Source organism: Zophobas morio, unplaced genomic scaffold (assembly GCF_036711695.1).
Source record: "Zophobas morio isolate AGI-343-1 ecotype UQ-CSIRO unplaced genomic scaffold, CSIRO_AGI_Zmor_V1 ptg000024l, whole genome shotgun sequence".
NCBI classification, from domain to species: domain Eukaryota; kingdom Metazoa; phylum Arthropoda; class Insecta; order Coleoptera; family Tenebrionidae; genus Zophobas; species Zophobas morio.
The window spans coordinates 15,309,089-15,326,916 of record NW_026972129.1 but is presented as its reverse complement, the minus strand read 5'-3'; the positions used below and the strand labels follow the sequence as shown (position 1 = coordinate 15,326,916).

The 17,828-nt window shown below is 31.2% G+C and overlaps 2 protein-coding genes across 2 annotated transcripts; one reads left to right on the top strand and one right to left on the bottom strand.

Moving 5' to 3' along the window:
• The first annotated feature begins 1,521 nt into the window (after positions 1 to 1,521).
• On the top strand, positions 1,522 to 16,091 carry Scny (scrawny). The gene is made up of 6 exons (XM_064063788.1): positions 1,522 to 1,986; positions 6,544 to 6,782; positions 7,798 to 8,243; positions 8,301 to 8,576; positions 14,315 to 15,289; positions 15,374 to 16,091. Exons 1-6 carry the CDS (start codon positions 1,769 to 1,771, stop codon positions 15,503 to 15,505), a joined length of 2,286 nt encoding a protein of 761 aa, XP_063919858.1. The 5' UTR covers positions 1,522 to 1,768; the 3' UTR covers positions 15,506 to 16,091.
• On the bottom strand, positions 16,027 to 17,038 carry LOC135134906 (THUMP domain-containing protein 1 homolog). The gene has a single exon (XM_064063789.1). The coding sequence runs from the start codon at positions 16,853 to 16,855 to the stop codon at positions 16,085 to 16,087; it is 771 nt and encodes a 256-aa protein (XP_063919859.1). The 5' UTR covers positions 16,856 to 17,038; the 3' UTR covers positions 16,027 to 16,084.
• Between the last annotated feature and the right edge of the window lie 790 nt (positions 17,039 to 17,828).

Sequence of the window (17,828 nt, the reverse complement as noted above, 5' to 3'; positions counted from 1 at the left end):
CCAAGTACTCACTAATCAAGTTTGTGTGATTGACTTTAAGCTGAACACTTTTGATAAACCTCCCTTAAAGCCTATCACCGAAAAACATAACGTAGAGATGATAATGATAAGTTACCCTCATTATCTTTTCAATCAGTTTCGACAATTACCTCCTAAGAATTTATTTGCATTTGTAATTTTTCCGTCAGTACATATTCTAAAGTTTAGCGGTGGAGAGGGATGTTTTTAATGTATTCATCAATTTATGATGGAATTATTAGCCGTACTTACTTCTTAAAACCCATCCAGAAACGAATTTTCTCACAAATATTTACTTGATGGTGGAAAAGATTTATTTATCTGTGATTATTTTTCAGCAAAATTATATGTACTCAGTGAGACTAGATCGTGCTAAAATAACTCACAGGGTTAAATTTCTGCAACTTTGAAAGTATGAAATCACAGTCATATTGGCTAATTTTTACAAAAATTTGAATCTCATGTAATATGGGTATTAATAGCTAATTAGAAACTAAACTTGAAAACAATGAAACTCACAATTACTAAAAGGAGAACTAGAATTTCATGAAGCATGTTCAAGAAAAGGATAGCAGATAAGAGTACGAAAAATATACTTGAGACTTAAAAATTTGATTTTTTCCGTTTTATTATTGCATTATTCCACAGTGCTTATTGGAAAGATTTATTAAGAAATAAAACTGTAATATCAATAACAATTCATTCAACTATTATTCCAGTCTGTATTGTATGTTACTATTCGGCGTAATTAAAATAACAAGAATTTGGATGGTCTTTAATGAATTTTTCAACGTCGCTGAACACGAAATGAACACGATTGTCTACCTACCCTCAAATCGATATGGCAACGCTGCTTGCGCAGTTGCGTACCTAACGATGTGTGGGTCTGCGCAGGTTGCCACAACGTCAAAAATTCCGCGCGAAATGATCTACTTTACCAGGGTCTCGAAATGATGGACACCTATATGTAACCAATTATACACATACGCCTGATAAAGTAGATAAAGATGTGAACGAATATTATTTTTAACGCGTATTACTTCCGATATATTTATTTTTCCATGGATTTATGCTCTAATAAAATTATTTCACAACTACCAATATAACATTTTTTATTTGTTGCATGCATACGGTAAAACAAGTAAAGTAATTGCAACCGACAAAAACAAATCTCAAGCACATTACAATTTAGGGCTTCATTTTGAAAATAAAAGACTATGCGTTTTCAAAATAATTGCGACTAACCAATCGATATTCGAAAAACGCTTTTTTTATCATTTTTGGACCATTCCATTTTCCACTAATCAAGTACGCGTCTCCGAAAACAAAACCCGAAACGGGCCGAAAACGGAAAAATCAGTAAATAAAAAGCCAACCCCTCGCCACCCTCTCGTCACGTTAAAAAACCAAACAAACTCAATAAATAATTATCGGCAAAATTATAGATTCGGAAAAGTACGGTTCAATACCAAGAGAGTCCGTCATCGTCGCGCTGCCCTTGGGGCGAGCATTGACATGCGCACTAGTGACCAGTGCTCAGAAATCATCGTTCGGTGTAATTTGTGCTGGTGTCTCCGATGTTCTAAGTAAATCGCGTAGTTTCCTGCATCCGATAAGGCACAGCCCGCCGCCAACCTCCCCCGAACTCGCGTCCGAGGCTATGCGACGGCGGCAGACCGCGGCCTCCAGCTAGCACGTCCTCTGCAGACAATACGGTAGGTGGCGACAACGCGGGGTTCCTGCACGTGCAATGCCGGCGTCCACCCTGGAGCCCGTCAACGCGGCCCTGCGTTCGGCCCTCGGCAAGGGCGACGACGGCGCCCTCGACGATCAGCTGGCGGGCGCCTCCAAGAAGGCGCTGCTGGCAGACGTCGACTTCGAGCCGGCCGGGAGCTACCAAAGCACCGTCTTGGACAAGCTCAAGTCCAAGTACATCGTCCTCAAGAGCGCGGAAACCCCCCAGCCGAGGTAGGTGACCACACGAAACAGCGCTTCGGATAGTTTGCTAAGAAACAGTGTTGCGAAGGGAAAGTGAACTACTAGGGGTTCTTGGTTTTGTGCGTCCCAACGTTATTATTACTTTAAAATGTAATAAATACTCGTTCTAGAGAGAATAAATTTATTGCTGCTAGAAGATTCTATTGCGCTAGAAGAATAAACTGTGAGTGAAACAATATTATGGGAAAGCTAATATCCACCACCACCTGCTTTAATGCAGTGGTTTCATACAGTGGTGACTTGAGTTGATGCTAGTTATTGACTAAAATGTTGGTAAATTGTTGTTCAGTGACAGGCTGCAGTACACTGCTCAATTTTCACATTTGACCAATTTTGGCGCCAAGTTCAAAATACGGGTCAAAAAGAATAATTAAAATCATTAAAAAATAAACTATTACCGTTATAAATTGGCAATAAAAAGATTCATTTTCAGATGTTATTTGTTGTATTATTTAATTTTATTTTCACCGTTTTGTTTATATTATCATTGTTGGTCAATATAAATGACCTACAATCACCTGTTAATTCTTCCAAGTTCATTATACACGAATATTCGCTATTAAAAAAATCAAGTATTATTTACCAAGATATTGTTGGGATAATTTTAACGAATGTCGCAGTTTTATATTTTTTATCGCTTCGCAGTTCCTTAAAATAACCAAGTGCAAATTTCTTCCAATTGGGATTTTTGAGAACGTGGTATTTTTGACTTCGCCGAGTAGATGGCGCCACGATTTATTTTCACACTTTTATGCGGGCGTGCAACTAAAGAACTAAAAATTTTAATAAACGTGAAGAAAATATTGCACTGAAGAAATGGGGAGTCGTATTGTTGCCATCTTACCAATAAAATAAAGAAATTTGCGAATTTTTGTGCTGCTACGTTTTTCTGAAATTTCTTACATTTGTTCGAAAGGTGATTGTAATTTGGCCACAGTTATTTAAATCTGTAGTGTTTACATCAAACGTAACAGAAGTTGTCTATATTTATCGATCGCAACAATAAATTCAATATACACTTATTTTAATGTGAAGTTGTTTGTCTCTTATGTCTCTAGCCAAAATAACCAATATAACATTGTGGTCTTAGATATTGATGTTTTTTTTTTTATGGAAAATGTTGCTAAATTTCGTACGAAATGTATAGCGTGATTTGTTCATTTACGTATGGTTTAATAATCTACTCATATTTGAAATTTATGTTTAAAAAAATATTGACTTTGAAATCATAAATTACGTACAATTTTCGAATTATAAAGTATTAATTAAACTGATTCTTTTATTTCGTCTAGAATGTTGGTGACGTCATCTGAAAAAAATTAATAAATAAGTCTTTGTAAAAAAAATATGTCTTTTGTATCACGTACAGAAAATATCTCAAAAAATAATATATGAATAAATTGATTCCATGCATTATTTAGGAAACTGGTTATATAATGTTCTGAAATTCTAACAAAACTCTAATGTTATGATTAGTGTTACATTGTACCCATCAAAATTAATATATTAATGTTCACTGAGGGACAAACCGCTGACTCATCCTTAGATCAATTCGTTATTGAGTTCAAGTTGAGTGGGTGTCCCACATATAGTTTCAGAAATAATAACTTATAATATCGGTATCAATATGAGTTTTGATTTCGTTTATACTTCTTTGTTTGCTTAAAAAAATACCTCAAATTTGTTTCTCGTTTTGAAATTGTACACTTTAATACTAAAAATGGCGTGTTTTCAATTTTAATTATTATTTGAAAAACAAAAAAAAATTGTTTTATAATTATTTTCAATAAATTTGACTTGAGAAATTTGGTTGCTCCTTAAAATTATGTAATTAAGTATGATCATAATTAGATGTAATTATTGAAATCAGTGGTTGTATTAAATACTTTAGGCCATATGTTGGTAACTGATTACAATTAAAATTAATGGATTTTCGATTAGCACTGAAACAATTAATCGTAATTAAGTTAATTGTTAGTTTTCTAGTTAAATGTGACTTCTACTAGGAATTAATTATAACTAGGCTTAGTTAACTGTATCAAGTATAGGTTAATTAATCGACTAGAACTTAATTGCAACTAATTACATACTACTTAGTTTACTTAATATTTTATGTTTTAATAATTGATTACGAGTTCGTTTTTAATGAAAATGATTTCCACTTTTTTAGAGACCGACAAAACTACTTCGATTACATTTGTGATAAAATATAAAATGTACACATCGGAGAAAAATACTAAATTAAAATAAAAAATTATGCATTAAAACAATTTCGTCATGAAATAATTTTGAATTTAATTTATGATTACGGCTTAATTATCCAAACATATACTCGTAATACATATTTGATGAGATTTTATGTTGTAGACTGAAAATAGTGCACGAACAATATGTTGAATCGTCACAGTTTGTCACTAAGTTTTGACCAGTGGCGTGTCATTTAGGTTCTGAAGCAGAGCGTTCCAAAAATAAATTTTCGTATGTGTTTCCACCCGGTAATTTTGAAAAGAACTGATTTGAATAAAGTTAAAAAAAATTGATGACGGATAGTAAAATATTGTTAAACTTCATTTGAGGTATAGCATTTGAAATCCTTTTTTTTTTTTTTGCTTAAAAAAACCTCAGATTTAAGGCCGATGTCTCTTGTCTTGAAATAGCACACTTCTTTACCGAAAATACTGTGTCTTCAATTTTAAAAATTATAAAATTTCAATAGCAACTATCGTTTATTTCAATAAACTTGACTTGAGAAACTTGATTGTTTCTTAAACTGATGTAATTAGTAATTCCTGAAATTAGATGACATTAATGGAAATCAGTAGTTATGTATTAAAGAGCACTTATAAGCAATTAATTGTAAATCAAAACTGATTACGTTTCAATTGTAATTAAGTATAATGAAGCCCCGTTGATTGTAATTAATCTCACTTAAACAAAATTGGCCAAAATTAATGTATTTTCCATTAATAGTGAAATAGTTAATCGTAATTAAGTTAATAGATCAGTTATGACTTAATTACAGCTTATTACTTGGTATACGTAGGGGCAGTTTACGAAAGTTGAATTAAATATTTGATAGAGATTAAGTTAGTCATGCATTTGATGAGGCGTTTAGCGATATCGGATTGGCGTACAATCGATCACATGGTACTTTGATCCCGCCTTAAAAATTTAATCGCAAATCAAATATTTTATTGAGTTTTCGTAAACCGTGAAAAATGAATAGTGTATTAATTGTTTACTACTTCGATTATTTGTAATGAAATATAAAATTATCAAATAAAGCACATATCAGAGAAAATCACTAAACCAAAAGTAAAAATTATTAGTTTGAGTTGAATGAAACTTTAAAGTTCAATTCTGTAAAAATACGCATTAAAATAATTAAAATGTCTAATAAATTATTTATATGCAATGGATTTCATCATGAAGTAATTTTTAATTTAATTTATAATTAAAGCTCAAGTATCCAAACATTTATTCGTAGTATTTGACCAGATTTTTCATTGTAGAGTGAAAATAGTATGCGAACAACATGTTGAATCATCAGGATATGCCGCTTAGGCTTTGATCAGTGGCGTATCATTTAGTTTCTGAAACGGGAGATATTTTCACAGAACAGAATAAGAATAATGTTACGTTTACCGAGACGTTTGATTGGTGTATTCGTCTCGAAGTATTTCCACTGTAGTAAAATTTAACTGCGCAAAGTGATAATAAATTTTATCTTTGGTGTCAAACATAAATTAAAATTTAAAGAAGATAATACAAAATTATTATAACGATTACAACAAAAAAAATCCAAAGTATTTTATTTAATTATGGCGTAAGTGATAAAGCCATTAACAGAGTTTGTTAGATTAGAATATCCCGTGTAATTGTAAAGGAATCATTGTAATCCATATTTGGGGTCATGAAAATGTTGGGATTTGATAGTAGCTTCAAGAATACAAACATTAAAGTATTAATTTTTTAGAGAAAATCAGTAAATAAATTTTAGTTAATGTTTTGCAATCCTTAAATCTATGTTGGTGTCTCTATTTTTTAGGAAGGTGCAGAGCTAAAATGTAAAATGGATTGTTAAACCATAAGTAAAGGACTGTGCTTTAATTAGCAATATTTTAAGATGCCGCCACTTATTTGCGAGAAAATGATTCTACAAATGTTTGTTATCATTTAGCAGTACAAGATAATCCAGAAGTATTTCGAAAAAAAAAAACGCAACGTTAAATATATATTTCTCGACCTGGTAGAAGGTCCTGTTGTAAAGAAGTTTGTGACGGATTGTTTAAAAATCGTACATATCTCCATTTTTAAAAATGGGAAGAGTTTTCAATTTTCGAGAAAGATGTGGTAGGTGGTGTTTATTAAATTTGGCTATAACTTAATGTCGATATCTCCATCAATCAGCAAGATATTACCTATACAGGTAAATTTGGAATACTCGATGTGTGTATATCATGCAACTGTGTAATTATTAGTTGCATTTTTATTGTTGATTATTATTAATTGTGTTGTTGTGTGCAGCAAGCCGGAGGGAGACATGGGCGCCGACGAGACGCTCAAGTTGGCCAGTTACGAACTATATCCTTTGGAAGCGGTGCAGTTAGGGTGGAGCAAATGTGATTGGTCAGTGGGAGCCGGAATGATCAACATGGGCAATACCTGCTACTTGAATTCGACGCTACAAGCACTCTTTCATGTTCCCGCCCTTGTTAATTGGCTCATTTCGGATAAAGAACACACATCTGAATGTCAGGATTCAGGTTCGTATACCACTGAGTAGGGTTTATCATTAACGACATATTTATTATCATTGAAATACGTGTACTGGAGAAATGGTTTGTGGTGAAATTATCAGTGGAGTAGAGTTGGTCGTTTAAGTAATGAGGTTATAATGAGAATGACCACATGAGACGACGATCATTAATAGAAATAAACATGTTTTTAAACTGCAAAGATTAAAAGCTTTGAGTAACAACCCCCTAAAATTTTTCATTTTTGTGTAATGTATACTTAAAACCATTAAATGTAAATCTACGTCGTTACAACCCAGGAAGTTCGTTATAGCGTGTTTATAGAAAGTGGAACCGTGTTGTGCTCTCTACGAGAATGATCGATTTAAAACTTGTGAAAGAACAAAAATTTAATCAGTTTTATGTACACCTTTTTAGGTTGTTTTTTATGTTTATATCTCTCTCCATTGAGCTAGTAAAATTGAAGCAGTTGATACCACAAACATGAAACAATCGAGAAAGTTTAACAGTTTCGATAAGACTTAACAAAATACTTCTGCATTATTTGCATTTTGCCTTTTAGGGTCGGATCACAATAATTAAATATTTGTTATCGAAAACGCCTATGTTTGAAAAAGGCAAGTTAGATGGAATTTGATTTCGCGTTGAAGGCGTTTTTTTTATTTAATTTTAAGTGTTTGTTTTGGCGTTCGTCGTAATTTAATGTGACAAGTGTGACTTAACACCGGAAATAACAATGTGCGACATCCGTTTATCTTTTAATTTAAAAACGCGGCGATCGTGCCTCATTTTAACAGCATCGACCAAAAATGTCTTTCAGAATGATTATTATCAAGTAGAAAGTGTGAAGGCCACATATCAGTCAAATGAGTGCAAAATAAAGCTTCTAATTTGTCATTTGTTGTGTTAGTTTGAAACATTTGTAAGAAATATCAATTCTAATTTCGTTGCTAAGTCAGCAATTGACCGATTATTGATTATTTTATATCGGACTGTTGATTAACACAGTGTTGTTTTTCGTCAGGTGGTCTTTGTATAATATGTGCAATGCGAAAAACCCTTCAAGATTCCCAACAACGTAACACAAACTCTATCCGTCCTCTCCTAATCTACAACAAGTTGCGTTTGGTTTGTCGGAACCTCATACCCGGACGACAAGAAGATGCACACGAATTCCTTAGATACTTAGTAGAAGCAATGGAAAAATCCTATTTACGTCGTTTTAAAAACCACACCGAATTTGATTCGAAAGTCAAAGAAACCACACCTTTAAATCAAATCTTGGGCGGTTATTTGAGATCGGCTGTGAGATGTCTAAAATGTGGCCACGTTAGCACCACATTTCAACACTTTCAAGATCTACTACTGGACATTAGGAAAGCACAAACGTTAGATGAAGCTTTAGAGGGTTACTTCGCTAGAGAAAAACTGGACGATGATTCGTACCATTGCCAGTCGTGTCAGAAAAAAGTAAGTTTTTGAAGGTGGTTTTGTGTGTGTGTTAATTAATGTTTTTTGTTTGTTTAGGTACCTGCAACTAAACAGTTCTCCGTTGAAAGAGCCCCTATGGTTCTTTGTATACAATTGAAAAGATTTTCGGTTAGCAATAATAAAATTACAAAACATATACATTTTCGGCAAAGACTGGATTTAACAAGGTATGCCAGACATCGTCCCAGTGTTCCACTGATCTATAGACTTGTTGCCTTAGTCACACATATGGGACCGACTGTTAATTGTGGCCACTACACTGCGGTCGCCCAAGCACCGACTGGTAATTTTTACCAGTTTGATGATAGTATGGTAAGAAGCCACATGATTTTTATAAGTACTGTGTATAATGGGGCCTGTAAATTTTATACAGATTATAGGAAGTGTCGATTGACGTCTTAAAAATTGTTTAGTAACAGGGGGTACAGTTTTTATGGGTATACGACCATGACGGACAGATTTATTTTTACGCATTAATTCAAAACAATAATGTTTAAATATGTAGCTTCAGAGATTAATATGTTGACAAAATGTAACTATCAAGCAAGGTCTAAGGTCCCTGTTATTTAATAGATCTAGAGGCTGTTCTGAAAATCAATATGAAAATTTAGATCATTTCGTTAAAATTCTGGGGAAATTACTTCTTTTGTTTGGAATGTATTTATTTTATTTTCTCGGCGCTTACGACGTAATTGTCATTTATTAATAGACAATTTGACATTTTTCCCTCTAACTTTGTAATTCAAAAAGATTGATAATTTAATATGTACATCTTACGGAGCGGCCAAAAAATTGTACAGTATTTTTGCTTCCTGAGCGTAAGCTAAGTCCATCGGGCGAATGCCACTTTCATGTTTTTTCCATGTGTCATGACCTCTAGAGTACAAAAAAGTGGTCTCCCGTCTGTCTGTCGTCTGTATCAATTTTTATTAGACACAATTTCGCAAACTACTGGACCGATTGCTGTCAAATTTTGTATGTATATTAGGACTATCATGTAGATGGTAAAACGCCAACCAACAATTTGTTAACGTCATCACCAAAATTTACACTAGTAAATTTGTTTTTATTTTTATAAAATAGAATACTCCTGGACTTGTGGTGTATGAATCCATGTTGACATTCAGATTTTTGGAAAAAAAAGTGCAAACGTTTTAAGGTTATCGTAATCGTGGTAAAGCGTTAATCAAAATTTATTCGATTACCCGCTTCCAAAAAATTGAAAACGCCATCTCAAAATTTTACCTAGGTAATAAATCTTCTTTGAAATATGGAAAATATGATGACTATATTTTTGGGTTATCAATGTAGTTACAGTTTTTTAGAATTATCTTAAGGGTGACTCAAAATATTAATGAATGAGGCAATTTATTTTATGAATTAATTCAAGAACGACTTACCCCATTTTCCCGGAAATTTGGGAATACACTATTGTTGTTATTAGTATTTGGATGATGTTAATGACCGTCATCACAAAATTTTGTAATAGAAAAACTCATTTTAAACAAAGTGTAGCATTTTACTTTAATATTACGTACAGATCTTTATTTTAACTTACAAGGGTTATAAAAAATAAAATTGGCGAAATCAAATTACAGTTTTTCATTTACCGATTTTTCGGTTTCTCAATTTATAATTTTTCGATTTTTTCAATTCTTCGTTTCCCCAGTTTTTCAAGATCTTGATTTTTATTGCCGATTTTTTAATTTTGATTTTCTCGATTTTATATCAGAATTTTCCTTTTTTCAATTCCTCAGTTTTGCAATGTTTGGATTTCTAGATTTTCCAATTTCTTTAATTTTCAATATTTCGATTTTACATTTCTTTTTTTTTCGATTTTGCCCTTTTTTCGATTTTTAAGTTTCTCAATTTTGGATTTTTCAGAGTTTTTATTTTGTCCTTTTTCGTTTTTTCATTTTTGATTTGTCAGTTTTACACTTTTTATGGAATTATGGAATCTTCAAAGTTGTAAAGTCGAAAAACTGTTATATTGGAAGATCAAAAAATTAAAAAATTAATTATCGAAAAATTGAGAAATCCAAAAATTGAACATTTTCACATTGAAAAAAAAAAAGAAAATTATAAAATCGGAAGATTGAAAAACCGAAAAATTGAAACAGTAAAGAAGAAAAACGAAAAATTGCAAATCGAAAATTTAAAGAAATGAAAAATTAAAAATTAAAACATCCAAAACTTATAAAGGTTATCAAAAAAAAAATTCGCGAAATCAAATCATAAAAAATTGGATTTATTTACTTTCCAGCAATGTTTTGATATCACAATTTTTCGTTTTTCCTCATTCTTCGATTTTACAATTTTCCGTTTTTTTCAACTTTAATTTGTTCAATTTTTCAATATCTCGACTTCCACATTTCTCAATTTTTCGATTTTTCAATTCTTCGTTTCCTCAATTTTTCAAGTTCTTGATTTCTATGTTTCACTTTGGCAGTTTTTAAAATTATTTTCTCGATTTTATATCACAGTTTTTCGTTTATTCAATTTTTCAATCTTTGATTTTTGATCAATTCCTCGGTTTTCCAATTTTGCAGTTTTTTTTATTTTACATTTTTTTTTTCGATTTTTAAGTTTCTCAATTTTGGATCTTTCGATGTTGCAATTTTTCAAGTTCCTTATTTCCAATTTTTAGATTTTTCTGAGTTTTTATTTTGTCTTTTTTTTTCGTTTTTTCATTTTTGATTTGTCAATTTTACAATTTTGCAATTTTTCCATTTTTTTATTCGAAAAGTTGCAAAGTCGAAAAATTAAAAAATCTGAAAAAATTGAAAAGCTGAAAAAATGAAACAGAAAAATTAAAAATCAAGAAACTTTAAAATCCAAAAAATTGGAAAGAAGGAAAACCGATTCGAATCGAAAAATTGGAAAACTTAAAAATTTAAAAATCCTGAAACTGTAACATTGAAAACCAAAAAATTTGAAAATTAATTATCGAGAAATCGAAAAATTGTAAAATCCACAAATTGAAAAGTTTCACATTGAAAAAAAAGAAAAATTATAAAATCAGAAGATTGAGAATCCGAAAAATTGAACCAGTAAAGAAAAAAAACGGAAACGAAAAATTGCAAATCGAAAATTTGAAGAACTGAAAAATTAAAAATTGAAACATTAAAAACTTACAAGGGTTATCATAAAAAATTAAATTCGCGAAATCAAACCATAATTTTTCGTTTTTTCATTTTTCCTTTTCGTTTTTTCAGTTTTTTTTCATTTTTCAATATTTCAGTTTCATAATTTTTCGTTTTTTCAACTTTAATTTGTTCGATTTTTCAGTGTCTCGACTTCCAGATTTTTCAATTTTTCGATTCTTCGTTTCCTCAGTTCTTCAAGTTCTTAATTTTTGTATTTCATTTTTCCAATTTCTTTAATTTTCAGTATTTCGATTTACAACATTTCTTTTTTCAATTTTGCACTTTTCCGATTTTTAAGTTTTTCAATTTTGGATCTTTCGAAGTTTCAATTATTCCTTTCTACAATTTTTCCTGATTTCCAGTTTTTCGATTTTTCTGAGTTTTCATTTTGTCTTTTTTTGTTTTCTCATTTTTTATTTTTCAATTTTTCCATTTTTTTTATTCGAAAAGTTGAAAAATCGAAAAGACAAAAAAATCTGAAAAAATGGAAAAATCGAAAAAAAAATTAATCGAAAAATTGGAAAGAAGGAAAAACGAATCGAATCGAAAAATTCGAAAACTTAGAAATTTAAAAATCTTCAGAATTGTAAAGTCGAAAAATTGTAACATTGTAAGATCAAAAAATGAAATTAAATTAATTACCCAGAAATCGAAAAATTGCAAATAGGAAAATTGAAAAATCCAAAAATTGCAAATTTTCACATTGAAAAAAAAAGAAAAATTACAAAATCAGAAGATTGAAAAACCGAAAAATTGAAACAGTAAAGAAAAAAAACGAAAACGAAAAGTTACAAATCGAAAATTTGAAGAAATGAAAAATTAAAAATTGAAATAAAACTTATATGGGTAATCAAAAAAAAATCCCGAAATCAAATCATAATTTTTCGAAAAATTTGGATTTATTTACTTTCGAGGAATTTTTCATTTTTCCTTTTTCTTCGAATTCACAATTTTTCATTTTTTAATGTTTGGTTTCCATAATTTTTCGGTTTTTCAACTTTAATTTGTTTAATTATTATTCAATGTCTCGACTTCCAGATTTTTCAATTTTTCGATTCTTCGTTTCCTCAGTTCTTCAAGTTCTTGATTTTTATGTTTCATTTTTCCAATTTCTTTAATTTTCAATATTTCGATTTACATTTCTTTTTTTCAATTTTGCACTTTTCCGATTTTTAAATTTTTCAGTTTCGAATCTTTCGAAGTTTCAATTTTTCCTTTCTGCAATTTTTCAAGTTCCTGATTTCCAGTTTTTCAATTTTTCTGAGTTTTCATTTTGTCCATTTTCGTTTTCTCGTTTTTTGTTTTTCAATGTTGCAATTTTTCCATTTTTTTATCCGAAAAGTTGAAAAATCGAAAAAACTAAAAAATCTGAAAAAATGGAAAAATAAAAAAAAATTAATCGAAAAATTGCAAATAGGAAAATTGAAAAATCCAAAAATTGCAAATTTTCACATTGAAGAAAAAAGAAAAATTACAAAATCAGAAGATTGAAAAACCGAAAAATTTAAACGGTAAAGAAAAAAAAACGAAAACGAAAAGTTACAAATCGAAAATTTGAAGAAATGAAAAATTAAATATTGAAATAAAACTTATATGGGTAATCAAAAAAAAAAAAAAAATCGCGAAATCAAATCATAATTTTTCGAAAAATTTGGATTTATTTAATTTCGAGGAATTTTTCGTTTTTCCTTTTTCTTCGATTTCACACTTTTTCGTTTTTTCAACTTTAATTTGTTTCATTTTTCAATTCTTCATTTCCTCAATTCTTCAAGTTTTTGATTTTTATGTTTCATTTTTCCAATTTCTTTAATTTTCAATATTTCGATTTATAACATTTCTTTTTTTCGATTTTGCACGTATTACGATTTTTAAGTTTCTCAATTTTGGATCTTTCGAAGTTTCAATTATTCCTTTCTACAATTTTTCCTGATTTCCAGTTTTTCGATTTTTCTGAGTTTTCATTTTGTCTTTTTTTGTTTTCTCATTTTTTATTTTTCAATTTTTCCATTTTTTTTATTCGAAAAGTTGAAAAATCGAAAAGACAAAAAAATCTGAAAAAATGGAAAAATCGAAAAAAAAATTAATCGAAAAATTGGAAAGAAGGAAAAACGAATCGAATCGAAAAATTCGAAAACTTAGAAATTTAAAAATCTTCAGAATTGTAAAGTCGAAAAATTGTAACATTGTAAGATCAAAAAATGAAATTAAATTAATTATCCAGAAATCGAAAAATTGCAAATAGGAAAATTGAAAAATCTAAAATTGAAAATTTTCACATTGAAAAAAAAAGAAAAATTATAAAATCAGAAGATTGAAAACCCAAAAAATTAAAATTAAAGAACAAAAAGTAATAAAATCGGAACATTGAAAAATCGAAAAATTGAAACATCCAAAAGTTGGAAAAACGAAAAACTGAAAAATTTAAAAATAAAAACTCGAATAGATGCATGTCGTAAATTGAAGAAACAAAAAATTTAAAAAATTTGGAATTACGAAAACAAAAAATAATAAAATCTCGATTTTATTATTTTTTGTTTTCATAGATCCAATAATTGAAAAAATAAAGCAAATAAACCGAAAAATTGAAAAATGTAAATATTGGAAAATTAAAAAACTGAAAAATATTAATTTAAAAACTCGAAAAATTACACATCGAAAAATTGTAAAAACAAAAGAAATTTAAAATTGAAGATTTGGAATATTCAAGTCAAAAAAACTACGGGAGTGTTTATTATTTATGCCAAAATTATCAGAAAACAAAAAAAACAAAATTTTTATCATTTTTCAAAGAAGCGGAATTTGTTGAGCTGCACTTCAGGGACGAGAGAAGTTCTGTCGAAATAACCCCGACCAATTTTTTAAGAAACGTTTATTAATGTCTCTAATTCAATGTCATTTCCCCAGGTGCGGGTGATATCTCACCAAGCTGTGTTCAATACAAATGCATACATAATGCTATACGAACTGGAATCATCTCCATTCACGCAAAAATCAAACAATGCAACAAACAACAAAGTAAAGTCTCCACTTTCACCAGAAACCAGTACCAGCAGTACCTCGCCGAAAACCTCTACGAACGGTATAGGTTTCACAAGTGACAAAGTTTACGGACCTGAATTGCCGCCGGACAAAGCAGAGAAAAAAGTCAACGGAACCAATCCAACGCCGCTTACGAACGGTAACGGCAATCACTCGGAAAGTTCCTCCAGTACAAGCGACAGCGAACCCGAAAACGCCTGTAATAGGAAAAATCTCCAAAAAGAGAACAAGCCCCTAGCAACCCCCCCACCGTCGCCCCAAAAACCCGTATTTAGTACAAATAATGAAGCAAAACCCCCAAAACCTCCCTCATCACCGAAGATCCAAAACCGGGTTTTATCATCAGTCCACAACGTCACTAGCAATATTCCAACACAAATCAGCTCTTCAAACACCGAATTGATCGTTAAACAAAAAGAAACGTCATTTCATCCACTCACAACAAAACTGGTTCCTTATGAGACTGATGACTCTAGTGGTTCGGATGATTCAAACCAGTCTCCACATGAGTTAGAGTATAGAGTTTCGACGAAAGCGGCTGTGGGCGAATGGAAGGTGACTTCTACTGAGCCAAGTGCACAAAGTTCACAGACTAAAACGTGGGGAGAGAAAAAACAAGATGGAACTGTTAATGAATTGTTCAAAATGTCGCATAGTGGGTATTCGGCGCCAGTGGCGTCGTGGAATGGAACGAGAGCACAGTTAGATAAAGAAATTAGTAATGAGAGAAGGGAAGATAGGAAAAGGGCGTTTATGGATAATTCAGATCAAGGGAAAACGAAACATCAGAAATTGTGTAATAATTCATATAAATCCAACCCAGGATACAATCCAGTTCAGGTGAGTGAAGTCAAATTATTAATTAAGTGTCACAACCAAAAGTGTTATTTAATTTTAGTCTTATTGTATTAATTTCTTTTGCAGGAATTTCACAATGCAAAAAATTGGAGTCAAAACAGCGGTTCTGGACATTACAAGCCGTTCTATTCAGGAAACAGACATAGACGTAATTTCCACCACAAAGGCTTTCATAAAAATTACCGCTTTAGGCAGTGATTAACATTAAGGTTGAATATTTTAAATAGGAAAATGAACTTGTATAATTGTGCATATGTCACCATTGTTTAGTATAACTGACCATTATGTGAATTATTTATGTAAGTATTTATATTTTTAAACATACCTATAATTCCCAACTTTTATTTAAAATGCAGTGTAACTATTTTAAAGTAGTTTTAGTATAATTAACATGAAGTCCTTTAGGAAATGGTATTTGTTTTATTTTTTGAGCTTAATGTCCACAGTGCATTTAAAATACTGTAATGTTTTGTATTTTTTCCATTTGTATAAAAGATACTTTTATTTACCATTAAGCATAAAGATATTAAACTTTTACCATTTAGTTTATTTCAATAAAGCGTCTTTTTATTAATTGTTCATATTACTGTAAGCTCTGAACTAATTTTTAGTCATATTTGATTTTGAACAATGGTAAATAGTTCAGCCTACACTATGTGTACTCATGTTGTAGCAGATGCAATCATGTAACTGTTTAGAACATGAATTTGAAAATAAAATTTTTGTACTGATATAAAATTTTATTGCAGCAATAAATAAAATAATGAGGATCTATAACTACGAATCCGTTGTTTCTTCTTGATTACAAATTGCCAACAAATTATATTTTTTATACTTTAAATAATCTGGAACAATACTCAAAAAAGCGAAACCCTTGATTACTTCAACAATGACCGACAGCTTTGCAGCTTTCAAATCAACCTTATGATCTGGTCGAATTGCTGAAATTTTTTCCGCAATGAGTTTAATAACATCGTCCCTAGAAACAACATTATTATTTCTATGATTAAACATAATGTTAAACGTTTGCGCTGAATCCTGGAAATGCTTTTCTGCGAGTTGTACAAAAGCGTTACCAATGTCAGCCACGCTAGCTCTACAAGTAGTTTCCACAGGCACAAGTCTTAGCAAGAATTTGGTTTTTTGACTTCCATTTTCATGCACGTCTTTCACTATAGCTTCTGCTAGTTCAGCCGGGTTTGGTACAGTCGTACGAATGAACAACAAATTTCTCGCCCCTGACTCTATCGCTTGAAATCTTTTCTTATTTGGCGTCGACTCCTCCTTCAAGTCTGAGATTTCTTTCGTCAACGACTCGGAGATATCTTCGTCCTGAACTTCTTCGGTTTCTTCCACTCTTGAAGCAGCCGGATATAGCTTATCTGCGTATTCATTCAATAAATTGTAAGCTTCTCTAATGCAGTCTTTTTCTCTGTTGTTACAGCTACACAGAAACCCTTTTAAATTCAGGTCCAATGCGACCTTTCTGTTGCCACCTTGCTTCATGAAGAACTTTTTTGATTTGTATTTGGAATCTGCTTTACTCATGTTCACTATGGCACGAACAAAGAAAATTTCTGACTTAGAATATCCTCACTTTTGCTTTGATTGAAGTTCTTTGTGCAGTTATTGACTGCGGTTTAGTTTTATCAATTATCAATTGTTTACATTTGACATGGAGTAACCGGAAAGTGTGCCGGAAAGCCGGAAAGGGAAAAAAGTGAGGTTAGGTCATCAATGAAATGTCTAAAGCGCCAGCGTCGGACTGGCCCGCCCGGCTACTCGGCGATCGCCGAGGGCCCTGAGCTGTTAGGGGCTCGAACAATAACGAATCACTTCAAAAAATCATTTTATTATTTAAATTTATAGATAGTAATCAGTTGCTACTATGTAAGAATGCATAACTTCGGCATTTTTTTGTCCAGTATCTCATTTTAGGATGTTTTTTACACGGCATTTTTGGTGTTAACTTGGTTCATTCAGTACATACCAGTGGCGGCTGGTGACTTTTTGAAATGGGGGGACACAATTTGATTGATGAGTTAAATATTAAGATATAAAACAGGTTGTCATTACCAATTAATAGACGAAATTGTGTGACGGAAATAAATACAAAAATTGGTCTAAAGAGTTTAGACAGTACTTCCCTCGCTGTTGGAATCGTGACGACTGCATGCCTATTATGTCTTTTAAGTATTATTTTTTTTTTGCGATTGCTATGACTGCTTATTAAAAAAAACCATTAAATTGGACGAAGTCGTCTCTGGGGTGTATAATATGTTGCCTATGCAGAAATTGTCAGGTGTGAACAGATAAAAGGAACAGCCTGTATAGTACTTGTAATTTAAGACAAATAGCCATAACACTTATCAATCCGTAGACGTGACGGTGAAACACAAACTAAACCAAAACATGTTTTCTACGAATTGGAATAACTGGATGACAATGCCGACGGTCCAGACTAATTTATTGCTCTGACTTCCGTATATTGAATAAAACACTACATTTTCTCCGTTTTTGG